The 19,514-nt window shown below is 40.7% G+C and overlaps 1 protein-coding gene and 1 long non-coding RNA gene across 3 annotated transcripts in view; one reads left to right on the forward strand and one right to left on the reverse strand.

Moving 5' to 3' along the window:
- Positions 1 to 14,300, forward strand: part of VWA8 (von Willebrand factor A domain containing 8) — a 390,434-nt gene extending 376,134 nt beyond the window's left edge. Inside the window, exons 43-45 of one of the 2 annotated variants that reach the window (XM_023208911.1) lie at positions 7,513 to 7,611; positions 10,403 to 10,641; positions 12,817 to 14,300. In XM_023208911.1, the coding sequence (XP_023064679.1) occupies positions 7,513 to 7,611; positions 10,403 to 10,641; positions 12,817 to 12,925 (447 nt within the window). In that variant the 3' untranslated portion in view covers positions 12,926 to 14,300. The remainder of the gene's footprint in view (positions 1 to 7,512; positions 7,612 to 10,402; positions 10,642 to 12,816) is intronic. The other variant, XM_023208909.2, reaches the window with a different exon arrangement.
- Positions 1 to 19,514, reverse strand: part of LOC113224806 — a 95,430-nt gene that overhangs the window by 20,298 nt on the left and 55,618 nt on the right. The window lies entirely within an intron of this gene.

A 19,514-nucleotide genomic window follows, 5' to 3' on the forward strand; every position in this document is an offset into this window, starting at 1 on the left:
AGTATCTGTAATTAACCTCTTTCCAGTACCTCAGGAGTGTTTCACAGGTTTAGAAATGGAGACCAGTCATCCTATCAGTTTAGGCTGTGAATAAATTCTTATTGCTACATGGAGATTGGACCAAAGGAGGTTATACATACTTAGAATTCCGAGTCCATTCAAACAAGAATTCAGAATTGATTCAATTGTGCATGTAGAAATTGGCCAACCCAACCATTCAAAAACTTAAGTAGAGATGGGAGGGGAGAGTAGCTGGGAAAGTAGTTATTTCTCTGTAGTAAAAACACTGGGCCGGGCGCAGTGGCTCATGCCTATAATCCCAGCACTTTGGGAAGCCAAGGTGGGTTTATTGCTTGAGCCCAGGAGTTCAAAACCAGCGTGTGCAACGTAGCGAGACCCTGTCTCTACAAAAAAAAAAAAAAAATACAAAAATACAAAAATTAGCCAGGTGTGGCAGCGTATGCCTGTGGTCCCAGCTACTTGGGAGGCTGAAATTAGAGGATTGATTGAGCCCGAGAGGTTGACGCTGCAGTGAGCTGTGATCACACCAGTACACTCCAGCCTGGGCAATGAGCAAGACCCTGTCTCCAAAGAAATCCAAAAAATGAAAACAAACAACCAAAATGGATTTAGTGTCAGAAAACCTGGGGTTTAACCAACACTAGATCTATGACCTTAAGAAAGTCTATTAGTCTCTCCAAGAATCAATTTCTGCATTTGTGACATAAGGATAACACTTACCCCAAAGCTTGTAGAGAAAATAAAAATGAGATGAGATATATGGAAGCCCTTTGTAAACTGTAACAAACAGTGAAGTCAGTAAGTGTATTGTCCTATCCTTTCAATGCCCCTGGGAGGTGGTAAGACAGATATTACCCCATGTTGTCAGGGAGGTTAAGAGATTTACAAGCATACAGTGTTAGAGACTTTCTAAGCCATCATTGTTTACAAGGTAGAAACAAGGTTTAGAGAGGTTAAGTGATTTTCTCTAAGTCAAAAAGCTTGTTAACGTCAGAGCCAAGTCTAGAATCCTTGACCTTTCAGGACATCATTCTTTTCACGTTGACTTACATGATATGAAGAAAGGTTAGCCAACTAATGCTATAGGTTACTAGCTAACGAACACTAGGGTTCCGCTGGCATTTCTCTTGACTTTAGTGGCACCATCTGAGAATGGTGTATTTATATTTCTAGAAGGACATGAGAATTTTACACCTAGTAGTTTTAATAAATAGCCTTAGATGATTGTCTCGTACCTACTTACAATGTGGCTGCATAATAAAGCATAGCCTCTCCTAAAGCCAGCAAATGGCTGTTTGTCCTATAGAAATTTACACATAAATCTTATTCATAAAATTGCTAATAGCACTTTGTCCTAAGCATTCTAAACATTATAAATCATCATTCTTATTTGATGATAAACCACATCTTTGACCAAAATTTCAGCATTTGTTTTTATTTGTTATACTTTTCTCTAAATGAACACTTCCAAAAGAAAATATAGCAAAGGGGCATTTAAACAGATTTCTAAAGCAAAAAAGTATTTAAATTTGTCCTCTGCAGTTGAGGCTTTTCTTTACTACTGTGGCTTAATATTTATGTTAAATGCTAAACGTAAGACTGCACAGGGTTTTCAGGGATGCTCTGAAAAGTAGAGAAATCATGATCATAAAAATTTTGAGCTCAGAAAAAATTCTGATCTAAATGTTAGGCGGTTTGATAATGACAGTGAGGATCTTGTTTATTGACTCCTGTGGCTCCTCCATGGAAGCAGGCTCAAGGCCCCATCAAGTTGGATTTCACGATCATCGCCGAAACCAGATCGGGTGAATGGCAGATTTAGGAGTTAGAGAATGGAAATGAATGAGAGGAGGCATCTTTTCCATTAACTCACACAATTTTCAGGATTAGGAAATCACCGTTTGTAAACCATGTTGGAATCCTTGGATAGCAGATAATAGATAATTTTGATGGAGAAGTATTGCTGGTAATGGAAGCTTAATATAATCTGCAGTAACGCCAGGGAATGGTCCACATTTGGATGTACTTTAGATTCTTCCCAAGCATTTTATTGACTTTGGGCACAGAATAATCCTCAAACCCATCTGGAAGATGAGAAACCAGGGCCTGCAAACTATTTTATAAGCTCCGTTCTGTCACTTAGGTGTCTTCTCATACCTTTGTGGTACTCACCAGGCACAGACAAAGGCTGGTCTTTCTGTGAGTAGCACTTTCCTTACCACAAATAAAGAAGAGATGAGAAAGAAAAAGGAAGGGAAAAAAAGAAGAAAGAAAGGGAAGAAGGAAGAAAAGGAAGCATACAACCCACCTTTCTTTGTCTCATTTGCCTAGAAAAGTATAGTATATTTTTTTCTCCTGGGCATATATTTAAATGGTAGATAGATGTATCAGTCACTCAATCAAATGATAGATGGATGGTTGCTAAAATATTTCTGAAGGTTTTAATCAGCTCGCATCTTGTTTTAATAAAGCCCAGCTAAAAACTGTATTTGTTGACTGCTCTTTGACCAGTTACATTGACCCTGTGACAGACCATATGATCAAAGATTTCTATAGTCTCATTCACTGTCATCTAATTAGAAAGAACTCTAAATCAAATAGACGCAATAAAAAATGATAAAGGGGATATCACCACCGACCCCACAGAAATACAAACTACCATCAGAGAATACTTTAAACATCTCTACGCAAATCAACTAGAAAATCTAGAAGAAATGGATAATTTCCTGGACACTTACACTCTTCCAAGACTAAACCAGGAAGAAGTTGAATCCCTGAATAGACCAATAGCAGGCTCTGAAATTGAGGCAATAATTAATAGCCTACCAACCAAAAAAAGTCCAGGACCAGATGGATTCACAGCTGAATTCTACCAGAGGTACAAAGAGGAGCTGGTACCATTCCTTCTGAAACTATTCCAATCAATTGAAAAAGAAGGAATCCTCCCTAACTCATTTTATGAGGCCAACATCATCCTGATACCAAAGCCTGGCAGAGACACAACAAAAAAAGAGAATATTTAGACCAATATCCCTGATGAACATCGATGCAAAAATCCTCAATAAAATACTGGCAAAATGGATTCAGCAGCACATCAAAAAGCTTATCCACCATGATCAAGTGGGCTTCATCCCTGGGATGCAAGGCTTGTTCAACATTCGCAAATCAATAAACGTAATCCAGCATATAAACAGAACCAAAGACAAGAACCACATGATTATCTCAATAGATGCAGAAAAGGCTTTTGACAAAATTCAACAGCCCTTCATGCTAAAAACGCTCAATAAATTCGGTATTGATGGAACGTACCTCAAAATAATAAGAGCTATTTATGACAAACCCACAGCCAGTATCATACTAAATGGGCAAAAACTGGAAAAATTCCCTTTGAAAACTGGCACAAGACAGGGATGCCCTCTCTCACCACTCCTATTCAACATAGTGTTGGAAGTTCTGGCTAGGGCAATCAGGCAAGAGAAAGAAATAAAGGGCATCCAGTTAGGAAAAGAAGAAGTCAAATTGTCCCTGTTTGCAGATGACATGATTGTATATTTAGAAAACCCCATCGTCTCAGCCCAAAATCTCCTTAAGCTGATAAGCAACTTCAGCAAAGTCTCAGGATACAAAATCAAGGTGCAAAAATCACAAGCATTCTTATACACCTGTAACAGACAAACAGAGAGCCAAATCATGAATGAACTTCCATTCACAATTGCTTCAGGGAGAATAAAATACCTAGGAATCCAACTTACAAGGGATGTAAAGGACCTCTTCAAGGAGAACTACAAACCACTGCTCAGTGAAATCAAAGAGGACACTAACAAATGGAAGAACATACCATGCTCATGGATAGGAAGAATCAATATCGTGAAAATGGCCATACTGCCCAAGGTTATTTATAGATTCAATGCCATCCCCATCAAGCTACCAATGAGTTTCTTCACAGAATTGGAAAAAACGGCTTTAAAGTTCATATGGAACCAAAAAAGAGCCCGCATTGCCAAGACAATCCTAAGTCAAAAGAACAAAGCTGGAGGCATCACGCTACCTGACTTCAAACTATACTACAAGGCTACAGTAACCAAAACAGCATGGTACTGGTACCAAAACAGAGATACAGACCAATGGAACAGAACAGAGTCCTCAGAAATAATACCACACATCTACAGCCATCTGATCTTTGACAAACCTGAGAGAAACAAGAAATGGGGAAAGGATTCCCTATTTAATAAATGGTGCTGGGAAAATTGGCTAGCCATAAGTAGAAAGCTGAAACTGGATCCTTTCCTTACTCCTTATACTAAAATTAATTCAAGATGGATTAGAGACTTAAATGTTAGACCTAATACCATAAAAACCCTAGAAGAAAATCTAGGTAATACCATTCAGGACATAGGCATGGGCAAGGACTTCATGTCTAAAACACCAAAAGCAACGGCAGCAAAAGCCAAAATTGACAAATGGGATATGATTAAACTAAAGAGCTTCTGCACAGCAAAAGAAACTACCATCAGAGTGAACAGGCAACCTTCAGAATGGGAGAAAATTTTTGCAATCTACTCATCTGACAAAGGGCTAATATCCAGAATCTACAAAGAACTCAAACAAATTTATAAGAAAAAAACAAACAACCCCATCAAAAAGTGGGCAAAGGATATGAACAGACATTTCTCAAAAGAAGACATTCATACAGCCAACAGACACATGAAAAAATGCTCATCATCACTGGCCATCAGAGAAATGCAAATCAAAACCACAATGAGATACCATCTCACACCAGTTAGAATGGCAATCATTAAAAAGTCAGGAAACAACAGGTGCTGGAGAGGATGTGGAGAAATAGGAACACTTTTACACTGTTGGTGGGATTGTAATCTAGTTCAACCATTATGGAAAACAGTATGGTGATTCCTCAAGGATCTAGATCTAGATGTACCATATGACCCAGCCATCCCACTACTGGGTATATACCCAAAGGATTATAAATCATGCTGCTATAAAGACACATGCACACGTATGTTTATTGCAGCACTATTCACAATAGCAAAGTCTTGGAATCAACCCAAATGTCCATCAGTGACAGACTGGATTAAGAAAATGTGGCACATATACACCATGGAATATTATGCAGCCATAAAAAAGGATGAGTTTGTGTCCTTTTTGTAGGGACATGGATGCAGCTGGAAACCATCATTCTTGGCAAACTATCACAAGAACAGAAAACCAAACACCGCATGTTCTCACTCATAGGTGGGAACTGAACAGTGACATCACTTGGACTCGGGAAGGGGATCATCACACATCGGGGCCTATGTGCGGGGGAGAGGGGAGGGATTGCATTGGGAGTTATACCTGATATAAATGACGAATTGATGGGTGCTGACGAGTTGATGGGTGCAGCACACCAACATGGCACAAGTATACATATGTAACAAACCTGCACGTTATGCACATGTACCCTAGAACTTAAAGTATAATAATAGTAATAAAAAAAAAAATAGAAAGAACTCTAGCCATCAGTTAAAAGGGAGGGAAGACTCAAACACATTCATAGCCCTCTTACCTCAGCCCAGTATAAGAAACCTAGTTCCTATGTCAGGGAACCGATCTTATTCCTTCATGTGTAAGATCCTGTTTAACAGATTACTTCACCAGCCCATAATGAAAGCAACCTGCCTGGCACCTTCTCAGAACTTTCCACTCTTGACTACAAACAGTTCCTGCCATGACCATTGTCAAATCAGTCAGGGCCTCCCTGGAGTGTGCTTACACGGAAGGATTATGCAAGCTCTCTCCATATCTGTGCCAATCCTACCACTGAACCCATGGATGACCTTAGTCAAGCCTATGCTGAAGCCAGAAATTTCCTATCCTGAGCAATTTCTAACAGCTGAGCTGCTTTTAGTTTCAGTTTTTATTTGGTACCTTTTCACTCTCTTGATAGCAAACTATACTAAGAATGATTTTTTTTCTTATATGGAATGTGTTACATCATTAGAAATCATTTATTGTCAACCTTTTAAATGCATTGGTAAATTTCCTTCACTATTCTTTTTATATTTAAACCAGGCACAGAATAATCTCCCACCGTCTCACCCCCACCCATGGCCCCACTCTGGCCCTCTTCTGACCATGGCCCTCACATGAGACGAGGTGTCTATGGGGCCAAAGGGCCTTTAAAGCCTGTTTCTAGATCATGCTCCTGGTACCTGGGATCCGCAACTATCCTCATCAAATGACCCCAAGCCGACTTTCAGGTCCTGCGTGGGCCTCTTTCCTAAGTCCATCTTCCTAGGACAGACTGGTCAATTGTGTGAGCACCCCAAGGTCTGAGAGGTGGGCAAGGGGTAACTGTTGGTTATGATGGAATGATGGAGTGTGGATGTGAGCACTGGGTGTCCACACACATGCATTTGAGGTACCTTATGGGGTGGGACAGAGCCAGCTATGAAAAGAGAAGGGCATGGGCTATGGGCCAGGGGCCAGTACAGCCGCTGTGACCGTGTTCTAGCACAGAACTTCCAGGAACCCAAGTATTTGAAATTTGGCCCTGGCTTTCCAGGTTATTATAACGTATATTTTATCAAAGTAGGAGGACAGAACATATTTTATATAACAGTTGGTAGCTTGATGTATAGCTTTTACATATTTAGACATACATGGGCCTCCATTTATTCCCTCCTGGGGATAACTGTTAGGTCTTCACCCCAGCCACATCTCTCTCCTAGGGCACAAGTTCAGCTATCTATCATGGGACTCATCTTCCCCAGGAAACCCTTCTTCTCACTTCCTATTTTTGCATAATAACAATTTCAACCAAACTTTTTCTGTTTCTTTCCATTTAGAACACAGCAGTTTCAGTGATGTTACGGATTGTTGTTTGTCAGCTAGCATGGCCTAACCACCATTTATCCCATGATTGCTAAGGGGGGAAAATGCATTCCAGCTTCAAACAGCTTATTTGTAGAAGAATGTAGCCCACATGCAACGGGAAAGCTTCTTATTGCCCCAACTTGATTACAAACTCTCTTACAGCATTTGTGCAATAAACATGCTAGACACCTCTTAGATTCTAGAAATTCAAAGAGAAATAAGCTGTGGCCTCACCTTCAAGTAACTCACCATTTTAAAAGGAGCATACATGAAAAGAAATAACCGCATTGCTCTACAACACCTAGAGTATGTGCAACTCAAAGTTGGAGGGAACTACCTCACCCCAATTATGGTTTATCTCAGACCCCAGAATTTTTTTCCAGACTCTGTGAAAGGCTTGCATCTGACTCCCAGCTCTAGCCTTTCTCAGTAGACAGGAGTTTCTCATATACATAGTGAGACTAGGGAATTAAACACACATCTGTCTCACTGCATTTCTTTATGGCCATATGTTGAGCAACTTTGGACAATAACAGTTGAAAGAGTTGAACATTAAAGATCTAATGACTGTTCTTTTGTGGAAAAAAGTTTATAACTTTCTGGTTCTCTTGCATGTAGTATGACATCGTTGGACACTCTGGAGATGGCTACAACATTGGCCTGGTTCCAATTCACAAAATCCCCAAGGACAATAAGCAAAGACTAGAAATTCTGAAGGTAAATGTATTTTATTGCCTCTGTATTATGAAAGCTTCTATCAAATTAGGTAAAGACTAAAAAGATTCACTGAAGAAGCATTAGATATATAGCAAAGAAAAAAACTATATCACAAACATTCAAGCGTTGAACTGAGAAAACACCCATCATGCCTAAAATCCTTTTCTCCACTATATAAAATTTAAAATTTGTTCCCTACATATTTTTAGGGCACTTGGTATTAGATTGGGATCCTACAACCTGGGCTCCCTTATATGTCCTATACGGCTCTTCTCAGGCCCTACATGTGCAGTAGAAGGAAAAGAATGACCCCTTTTTAAATTTGTTTGTTTATTTCAATAGTTTTTGGGGTACAGGTGGTTTTTGGTTATATGGACGAGTTCTTTAGTGGTGAATTTTGAGATAGTATACCTGTCACCCGAGCAGTGTACTCTGTACCCCGGATGTCGTCTTTTATCCCTCACCCCGCTGAGAACCTCCCCAACCTTAGTCCCCAGAGTCCATTATATCACTCTTATGTCTTTGTGTCCTCATAGCTTAGCTCCCACCTGTAAGTAAGAACATACAGTATTTGGTTTTCCATTCCTGAGTTACTTCACTTAGAATAATGGCCTCCAGCTCCATCCAAATTGCTGCAAATGCCATTACTTTATTCAGTTTTATGGCTGAGTAGTATTCCATGGTGTATATATATACCACATTTTCTTTATCACTCATTGGTTGACAGACACTTAGGTTGGTTCCACATCATTGCAATTGCTAATTGTGCTGCTATAAACATGTGTGTGCCTGTGTCTTTTTCGTATTAATATAATGACTTCTTTTCCTTTGGGTAGATACCCATTAATGGGATTGCCAGATTGAATGGTAGACCTGCTTTGGTTCTTTTAAGGCCTCTCTATACTGTTTTCCACAGTGGTTGTACTAATTTACATTCCCACCAGCAGTGTAAATGTTCGCTTTTCACCACATCCACGCCAACATCTATTAATTTTTGACCTTTTAATTTTGGCCGTTCTTGCAGGTGTAAGATACCACCGTATCTCATTATGGTTTTAATTTGCATTTCCCTGATTATTAGTGATATTGAACATGTTTTCATGTTTGTTATCTGTTTGTATACCTTCTCTTGAGACATGACTGTTCACATCCTCTGCCGATTTTTTGATGGGATTATTTGTTTTTTTCTGGCTGATTAGTTTGAGTTCCTCATAGATTCTGGATACTAGTATTTTGTCAGATACATAGTTTGTGAAGATTTTCTCCCACTCTGTGGGTTGTCTGTTTACTCTGCTGATTATTTCTTTTGCTGTGCGAAGGTTTTTAGTTTAATTAGGTCCCATTTATCAATTTTTGTTTTTGTTGCATTTGCTTTTGGGGTCTTAGTCATGAATTGTTTGCCTAAGCCAATGTCCAGAAGAGTTTTCCCAGTGTTATCTTCTAACATTTTTATGGTTTCAGGTCTAAGATTTAAGTCTTTGATTCATCTTGAGTTGATTTTGTATAAGTTGATTTGTATGAGAGGTGGTTGTACTAATTTACATTCCCACCAGCAGTGTTTCATTCTTCTGCATGTGGCTTGCCACCTTTCCCAGCAACATTTATTGAATAGGGTGTCCTTTCCTCAATTTATGTTTTTGTATGCTTTGTCAAAGATCAATTGACTGTAAGTATTTGGCTTTATTTCTGGGTTCTCTACTCTGTCTCATTGGTCTACGTGCCTATTTTTATACCAGTACCATGCTGTTTTGGTAACTGTGGCCTTAGTATAATTTAAAGCCCTGTAATGTGATGCCTCCAGATTTGTTGCTTTTGCTTAGTATTGCTTTGGCTATCTGGGCTCTTTTTTGGTTCCACATGAATTTTAGGATTGTTTTTTCTAGTTATTTGAAAAACAATGATGGTATTTTGATGGGAATTACATTGAACCTGTTGGTTGCTTTGGGCAGTGTGGTCATTTTCACAATATTGATTCTCCTCATCTATGAACATTGGATGTGTTTCCATTTGTTTGTGTCATCTGTGATTTCTTCCATCAGTGTTTTGTAGTTTTTCTTGTAGAGCTCTTTTACTTCCTTAGTTAAGTATATTCCTAGGGTTTTGTGTGTGTGCAACTATTGTAAAAGAGATTGAGTTCTTGACTTGATTCTCAGCTTGGTCATTGTTGGCATACAGCAGTGTTACTGATTTGTGTATATTGATTTTGTAGCCTGAGACTTTACTGAATTCATTTATCAGATTTTAGGGTTTTCTAGATATACAATCATATCATTGGTGAGCAGAATGACCGCTTTTAGAGTGCTCTCTGTCCCCAGTTTTATGTATAATTGATTTCACACAATTAAGCCTACAATAGAAAAATACATATCATGATTATAAGTAAATTTCCTCCATCGTTATTGATATGAGTACAATGTTTTTAGTATTATAACTTTGTTTATTGAAAACTCAACTCATTCCTTATTTTCCTCCTGTGTCATCTGCATCCTCCAATGTGATACCAAGTTTAATATTTTCTTATGTTTTCTCACTTTAAGTGGAAGCTTGCATTTTAAAACTAAGTGCCCACTGTGATAGTTTTGGAATGATTCCTATATCTAATGAAATTCTAAGCCAGACACAAATATCACTGTATACTGTTGTCACTCAAATATGCAAATTAAATAGAACTAACTTAGAACGTGGGTAATAATTGATATGTATGCATGCTCATGGTCAGTAGAAAAATAATCATCTTTGTTTAAAAAGAAGTTTCTCACCATGGCTTTTGTGCAACTTCTCTTACCTCCAGACAATGCATGCCCACTCTCAGTTCTGCATGAGTGGGGACCACACGTTAGAAGGGACAGAACATGCCATCAAGGAAATTGTCAAAGAAGAAGCTGATGAGTACTTTGTCATAGTCTTGAGTGATGCAAATCTGTCACGATATGGAATACATCCTGCTAAGTTTGCTCAAATCCTCACAAGTGACCCTCAAGTAAATGCTTTTGCCATTTTTATTGGCTCTTTAGGTGATCAAGCAACGAGGTAAGTGTCATCTGAGCATACAGAAAAGGGCAGGTACAGAGATACTGAATAGCTAACACATGCTGTTTTATAGGCTTAGCACCATGAGGGACAGTGAGGCAGATGGAGGAAAAACAGAAACTAGAGTTGCTAGCCTCAAGGGGTTTATCATCTAGTGGAGGGGATATGTTCTAGCTTTTGTTTGAATGAACAATAATAATTTTAAATTAATTATTTTTTAGTTTATATTTAAACCAATAATAAATCATTGACACATTGATTTGTCACTAATAAATTGGGTAGTATTTTATACATTTGCCACTTTATATCAAGGTCCTAAGCTCAGGCTAATCATTTTGTGTTCAAATCATATTAAAAATCATGAACATCTATTTTCCTAGCATAGGAGATAATGTGTATGCGTGTGTGTGTATGTCTATACATATGTAGACATATATATACACACATATCTATTATATCCCCATAGAGACATCGCCTACATATATGCATGCCTGTGTGTATATAGACACACTCACATATATCCCTTCTTACTGCTGGAGAGACAAGGCAGGTGAAACACTTGGCGACAACGTAAGATAATATACATATAGTTAGATACTACACTGAATATACTGAATATTCAATAGAGAATCTTATGATCAGACAATAAATACCAGTGGGTATATGATCTGAAAGGAGAGATCTGGAAACACTTTCATAACTCGACACACTAACATTTATCTTTTTGAATTACAAACAGAAAGAGCTCATGGTTTTTCTGTGTTTAAAATACCTGTAAGAAACACAAAACACCAGTGAAAGTAAATCTTATAAAAAAAAAAAAAAAAAACCCCTGCCTAAAGCACAAAGGGCCTACCTTTTTGTTATTCCACCCCTTTTACTTGTCATACTCTGTGATTGGAAATGTTTTAGTATCCAAAGTGCTAGCATCTTTTTCTCTTTCTATTCCTTTTGCCTTGCTGCAAGGCTGCAGAGTGAGGTTGAGAACAGACTTAATATCATGTAGTTACAGTCATTTGATGACATGACTTTGCATTCTTCGTAGTTTTTACAAGTTAGTGCTTTGCATCTTTTAGAACCTCCACATCCTCAAACACAAACTATGCCTTTTCCACCCAGATTTTCCTCAGCATCAGCCCACTATCAGGCAGACAACAAGCTCAACAAATACTAGTTGAGATGAAATGGCTATTTTGTCTTTCTAGTGAACAGATCCTGTTTGAATACTTAAGAAAGCACAATAATACCCTTGTGGTTTCCTAGGGAAATGGTCCAACATCCACTGGCAAAAGATACGTTGCAGAATTAGCTGGCTTACCAGGCATGCCAAATATACGATACTACACAGGATGGTTGAATTTTATTAAATGTCATTCCAAAGCCAGACTTCCTGGCACAGTGAAAGGAGGCGTTCTTTTGAAGAGAACTGTGTCTTACAGTTTTGTTGCCTTCAAAATGGCCTTTTGTTCCAAATGATAAATTAGTATTTAAAAAATTATCGTAACTTCAATGACATGTTATTTTTAAGGATAATTCAAATCAAAACCCATTATAAGTTTTTTAAAATCTACTTAAAAATGTAAATTTAAGGAAAAAATTTCATAAGCCTGTAATAACCTCAGTGTCATTGAAGCAATAATTGGACAATCCAGATCGCATTTCACATTGTGTGATGTGGACCAAAAAAAAGAGAGAGAGAGGCAAAGAAAGAGAGAAAGAACCACTCAGGGTTTGCCTCAGCGGCATTTTTAGAGGCCTGTTTTCTAAGGAAGGAAAAGCATTAGAAATACAGTGTGAGGTCAACATATTGACTAGACCCAGGAGGTGAGATGATCCCAGATGAATCCGGAGGGCTCTGTTCTACCAAGAGAATATGAAATACCAAGAAACAGCAGTAAAGAAAGGAAGAAAAGTTTTTCTTTTCAAATTCGCCAACTTTCTCACTGAAAAGACCTTCCTTTCAGTTCCCTGCTTTCGCTGTGTCTTTCCTTGTTGCTCTTCCAAGCCTTTCATTGCTTAATGACAACTAATTCAGCGGTAGGCAGAGAGCAAGGTATGAGAAAGTAAAAACTTCCTGTCCTAAGAAACCATCAGGAGGCTGTGGTTTGCCAGGGCAGGAGGTGGAAGGGAGAGCCATTTACAGGGGTAACTTCCTTTCCCTTTCCATCCTGGCAGGTTGCAGAGAACTTTACCAGCTGGTCGGTCTTTCGTTGCCATGGATACCAAGGACATCCCTCAGATTTTACAACAGATCTTCACCTCCACCATGTTGTCGAATGTCTAAGAAGTGCCCTTCATCACCCTGGTGACAGCAGGATTTGAAATAAGACAGGAATAAAGAGTATTCTGAAAAAGAGATACGGATGAAGTGAACCCATGCAGTGACTGGATGATTCCGGCATTCCTGGGTCTTCCTACACTTGCTCAGTAATGAGAATTCAGAAAAGCAGCCAGAAGGAGGCTTGAACATGGAAAGATGCTCCACTGATGAGTTCAGAAGCTCAAGCTAGTTGGCCCGCACTTTATCAAAGGTTGGGGTTAGAGGAAGGTGGTTTTGAGAACTATGTGTTTAGTCTATTTCCAAAAACCTGAGGGGGGAAAAAATACTTTGCTTTTGCCTTAACACATCATCTGGTCACCTAAGATAAGAAAAGCGACCCCATCAAGCCGAGCCTTTGGTGTCACATTCTGACATAAGATGCAAAACCCACCAAAATGCTCCTATCCAATAATTATTTTTATTTTCTCCCTGCTCTGTATTGACCAGAAAACAATGATTTTATAATATTTAACCCACCAAAAAGTCCCTCCAACAGCAATATTTTATGAAAGGTTGGCTGTTCTCAATAATTTCATTTTCTTGGCCAAAGTCAAAAGGAATCAAAAAATCCTTGGAGTGCTTGCCTTTCCGTGTGACTTTTAAAAGGCTCTTAAATAATCAAGAGCAAATGTCCTCTTCATCTTGCTGCTAGAGTGGGAGGAGAAAGATGTCTTGCCTTAAAAGTTTACTGTTTCTTCTGTTCTTCTAGCAGCTCTCAAAAAATTCACAGTACTCCATTTTGAGGTGCAAACCGTAATGCTCAAAATAATAAATGTTTATAAGAAAATTCTTTATTGAGAACATTCATACAAAAATTACCTAAAGCAAAGTAAAAAAAGTAAAATCAAGGTAGTATATTTGAAGTGAATGGTGATTGGAGATTTCTTTAGCTGTAACAAGCAAACAAAAAGAAAGAAAACAACTTTTTTTAAAGCCTCATTCTTTTTTCTGTCAGAATGTACCTTATTCCCACACACTCTTGGACTGACCTTTGTTTTATCAATAGGCTCAATATCACTTTGTTTAAAATCAAATGCTTCAGCAGAAGTCATTCTCTCTTTAACCATATAATGTAAAAACTCCTCTTCACCATTGATAGCAAAATCAGAAACTTTAGGGCACCAGTGAATTGAAAAACCTGGTCTTAAGCTGGAAAAACTAATCTTATTAATAATATTATCCTGTCCATCCATATATTTTGAAATTGTACAGGTCCATAATTTCATGTTAATTAATTATAGGAGAGAAGAGAAGATAATACCCATTTGTTCCATCACCCCCTCTCCCTGTCATTAACTATTAAATAAATAAAAGCAATGTGCTTTCCAGCGCAGTACTACCTGGTGAGTTTGCATGGTTTTCTTGTTGCTCTGGTCAGACGCCTGCCCCATGTATTGAACCATTCAATGATGCGAACAATTTCAATCCGGTGTGTCTCTTTAAAAATGTAATTGCATTCCAATAGTCATCACAACAGCAGCTGGCATTTACTGATTATTTACGGTGAACCAGGTATATGCTAAGTGATTTCATACATTATTTCATTCATCCTCACAACAATGCATGTAACAGAGGTATTTCTGACCTTATTTTACAGATAAAGAAAGTGAGGCTCAGAGAACTTAGGTCACTTTCCCAAGATTCCTGTTACTAGACCTTTCACTAACTATTCATGGTACCATTAACATCCTCATTTTACAAGTCAAGAAACTGAGGCTTACGGAAGTTCAAGAAAATAGGCCACGCTCACAGCCAGGCAGGGGCAAAGCTGGGCCTCCAGCCTCCAGGCCCCTTAATGCCTGTGCGTCCCTCAGTCCCACACCTCTTGCTGCGTCTCACAAATGTACATGTCACACTCCTGCTGCCCTTTTCTCTTCCTTCCAGTGTGGCTTCTCGTCTTGTACCCTGTCCACATTCACAGGGCTCTCTTCCTCTCCCTCTCCTCAGAAAGTATATCTGCCCATATTCGAGCACTCAGAGGTGTGGGGACCGAGGACATGGGACACTGTCGGGGGAACACTTCTAACTGCTACTTCCTTGCTAGGCACAGCAGCGATCTGAGGAAGTGCCCTTCCAAGTGGCAGCTTAACCCCAAGGAATGCCCCTTAGCTAGCGGGTCACTGCCCCTGAAAGCCTTTGGAAGTGGAATCCAAGGGAGATGAAAGGAACAGCCAACCTTTTAACAAATCCTCCCCATGCATAACTACCTGAAGAAGCAGAAGCCATTTTTTTTGACATGGAAAGAATGTTCTCAAGTAATTTAATTTACCTTTCTCAACCAGCCAGACATCTTCTGCGATTGTTATTTTTTTAAAAAGCACAGAACTCCTGGCTTTTCTGATTTCTGAAGGGGAAGGATGATGGGGAAGGGGAATTGAGACTGAGAAGATGAAGAGCTTATTTTCACTTCTTGCAATACCTAAGAAGTGTGTGCATTTATTATTAAATGTACTTAATTATAGACCACTCCAAGCTGTTCCCAGGCCCTTCTTAGGGCCAGGACATTATAATAAATGCATTGTGTGCCTCAGGGGGTTCCACTGAAAGGCACCTAACCCCTGTCTCCTTAGTAAGCACATGTAATGCTGAGAAGGTTCATTGTTCCCGTGAGCAGCCAGGAGGAATGAATGCTGTGAATAGCTGCAGTATATGATGCATATTCCCCCTAGAATCCTTTGTGTGCCCGACAAAATGACCTCATCACAGATGGGGAGGCTCAGCACAGCCATAAGAAGTGGATCAGAGGGGGAGTACGTGAAGGGAACCCATCAGATGTTTGGAATGAACCACTTAATTCTTTATACTACACTCTTCCCTGTGAACTGTCGGAGGAGGAGAAATCCATCAATGCGGGCAAGATTTTCTCTAAACAAACTCGTGGGCTTTGAAAGCCGTTTGGAAGTGGTTTTCAGTAGACAGCATTGTCATTGTTTCTGAAAGACCAACCCTGGAGGCTTCCACCCTCCCCCCACCTGGCTCCTTCCTGTGCCTGTCACATCAGGCAAAATTAAATTTCTAAGTGAATAAAGCTGGGAGAAACAGACAAGGGGAACAACAGGAATAGTGGCTTATTTGTTGCATTTCGATTTGCTTCCAATGATTACAATTAGAAGAGATATTCCACAAATTCTAAGCCAGCCTTTCCTGCCTGGACAACTTGTTTCTGGAATTACATGTTAGGAATAATCAAATGTCAACTTATATTTAATACATTGTACATAGCTTTTTAATCTTATAGAGAAATAAAATGTCCACTTTTATCATTTTTTTTACAACCAGTGACATAAATGGATTTTAAAAATACTTAAGTCCAATTTCTGGTCAGGATTATATCATAAGGTTCTTTTTCCTTTTTTTCTTCTTTTTTTTTTTTTTTGAGATAGGACCTTGCTCTGTCACTCAGGCTGGAATGCAGTGGCACAGTCATAGCTCACTGAAGCCTCAACCTCCTGGGGTCAAGAGATCTTCCTGCCTTAACCACCTGAGTAGGTGGAACTACTGGTACATGCCACCATGCCCAGCTAATTTTTTTTTTTTTTGTAGGGACAGGGTTTCACCATGTTGCCGAGGCTGGTCTCAAACTCCTAGCCTCAAGCAGTCCTCCCACCTTGGCCTCCCAAAGTGCTGGGATTACAAGTATGAGCCCCTGCGGCCAGCCATGAAAACCTATTGCCTTTTCTTTACTTTTGTTCTAAGACTTGCTATGGCAAAAGTACTACAGGTAATGGAAAGGAATTCCAATGTTCCAGCTTATCATGGGAGTAATTGCAAACTCTAGGTAGAATTTGTCTGTGGAAAGGAAGTTCTAGACCCTGCTCAGCTATTAAGTACCTGTGTAAACTTGGGCTAATCACTTCTGGGTCTCAATTGAATTAAACTTGTGATTTAAAGGGGTTGGACATGAAAATCCACTGCTCCATTATCTCAAACAGGAAATTGACTTGGTCCCTCATATAATTTACAAGAGCCACACACTGCAGTGCAACTTTTGTCTCCAAAACCCCACACATGCAAAAGATAATCTATCTCCCAGCATACTGAGGATTTTGGCACCTATATCAACTGCCTTAAAATAATGTTACTGACTGAATATGCATACTGAAAGTGATATAAACATCATTAAAACTGAACAAAGGAGGCTTTCCCTCATCGGTTGAACAGATTCTGAAAGAACACATTCCTCAGCCCTGGGCCCAGTACAAACACACCATATATCTCAACTTCCTGGGCCCAGTACAAACACACCATATATCTCAACTTTGGAAAAACACCACCTGGAGAGGCCCCCAGTAAGGTCACAACCGTTTACGGCTTTACTGAAAGCGCGGGAACCAATAGAAAACTGCTAAAGGTATAACTTAAAATGTTAACCAATTGTAATGCTGTAACCAAAAGAATTCCTTTGTTCCTCTATAACCTGTTTACATCGGGCTATAAAAAGCAAGCACATGCATCGTTCAGGGCCCTCTTGAATGCTGTGGAACGGAGGGACCAAGTTCGAACTTGCAGTAAACATCCTTGCCGCTTGGCTTTGACTCTGGACTTTGGTGGTCTTCTTTGGGGAACAAACGGTCTGGGCATAACATCTGGGGGCTCGTCCGGGATTCCCCAAGCCCACCAGACCCCTGGTCAACGGATCTATCAGGATCGATCTACTGATAGGTGAGCCGGCTCGTCTCTGTTTGTCTGTCTGTGTCTGTTCTGAACCTGTATCTGTGACTCATGAGGTCTGAAACTGAAGCTGACGCAGTCCTGGCAGACGCGCTATAGGACGGCCAGCGGAGACCAGTGGGAGACATCCCCCGGCTCTCACCTGATTTAGATTTCTATCTGAACTGATTCTGACCCGGGCTTCCGGAGCGCGCTTGCAGCTAGGTATTATTGATATTCCAGTTTTCCTTTGCAGGAATTCTAACCCATATTCTTTTGCAGGAAGAGACTACAAACTATTACAGAATGGGTAATACCCAGAGCACACCCCTATCTCTCCTTATAAATAATTTCAAGGATGTTAGGGCGAGGGGCCATGATCTTAGTATGGAAATCAGAAGGGGAAAGCTAATTACTCTGTGCCATTCCGAATGGCCCGCCTTTAACATAGGGTGGCCACCCGAAGGGACATTCTGTCTTCCTGTCATCACTAGAGTGAAGTCCAAGGTTTTCCTACATGGGCGTGCTGGCCACCCGGATCATATCCCATATATCCTCGTATGGCAGGACCTTGTTGAGAACCCGCCCCCTTGGCTGTCCCCTTTCCTATTAGCCCCTGAACCCTGTAAGGCACTGGTTGCTCGGCTGCTAAAATCCAAGCAACTGACTGCCCCCCCCCATCCTGTTCTACCTGATAGCGGGGACCCACTGTCCACAGAACCCCCTCTGTACCCCTCCGGGCCCCAGGCCCCAGCCCCCCGGGCTGAGCCGCAGGGAGGGGCTGGCGGACGGGAGGCGGCCGGCGCACCCGAGCCCACTGAGAGTGAAAGTAACTCTGAAGGGCCAGCGGGGCGGACGCGAGGGCGCACTTTGCGGGTTAGCCGCCCCCCCCCGGCCACCTGACTCCACAGTGGCTCTACCCCTTCGGGAAATAGGACCCCCAGATGACACGGGAATCCCCAGGCTCCAGTACTGGCCATTCTCCACCAGTGATCTGTATAACTGAAAGACTCAGAGTGCCCGGTTTTCAGACAACCCCAAAGATTTAATGGCTTTACTAGATAGTGTCATGTTCACCCACCAGCCCACTTGGGATGATTGTCAGCAGCTCCTCCAAATCTTGTTCACAACAGAGGAGCGAGAGAGAATACAGGTAGAAGCTAGAAAGCTGGTCCCGGGGGACGATGGTCAACCGACTGCCAACCCTGACCTCATAAATGCGACTTTTCCCCTGACCAGACCAGCGTGGGACTACAACATGGCAGAAGGTAGGGGACGGCTATACCTTTATCGCCAGACTCTAATGGCGGGTCTCCGGGCAGCTGCTCGCAAGCCCACTAATTTGGCTAAAGTATACTCTGTTCTGCAGGGAAAGACAGAAAGCCCAGCTACCTACTTAGAAAGATTAATGGAAGCTTTTAGACAGTACACCCCCATAGACCCAGAGGCCCCAGGGAGTCAGGCAGCTGTTGTAATGTCTTTTGTAAATCAGGCGGCCCCAGACATTAAAAAGAAACTCCAGAGATTAGAAGACTTAGAGGGAAAACAGATTCAGGACCTCCTTCAGATAGCCCAGCGAGTTTACAATAATAGAGATATTCCAGAAGAAAAGCAATTTAAGGCCACTGAAAAAATGACCAAGGTCCTGGCAGCAGTAGTACAGAAAGAGCATCTACAGCCAGAGAACACCCAACCTAGGCGGTCCCCCAGACATGATAATCTGAGCAAAGACCAATGTGCCTACTGTAAGGAGGCTGGCCACTGGGTAAAAGACTGCCCCAAAAAGAAACAACAGGGACAGGGACCCCCTAGGCCTACACCCGTACTAGTCACTCAAGACGAAGACTAGAGAAGACGGGGTTCGGACCCCCTCCCCGAACCTAGGGTAACTTTGCAAGTGGAG

Source organism: Piliocolobus tephrosceles, chromosome X (assembly GCF_002776525.5).
Source record: "Piliocolobus tephrosceles isolate RC106 chromosome X, ASM277652v3, whole genome shotgun sequence".
Classification (NCBI taxonomy): Eukaryota; Metazoa; Chordata; class Mammalia; order Primates; family Cercopithecidae; genus Piliocolobus; species Piliocolobus tephrosceles.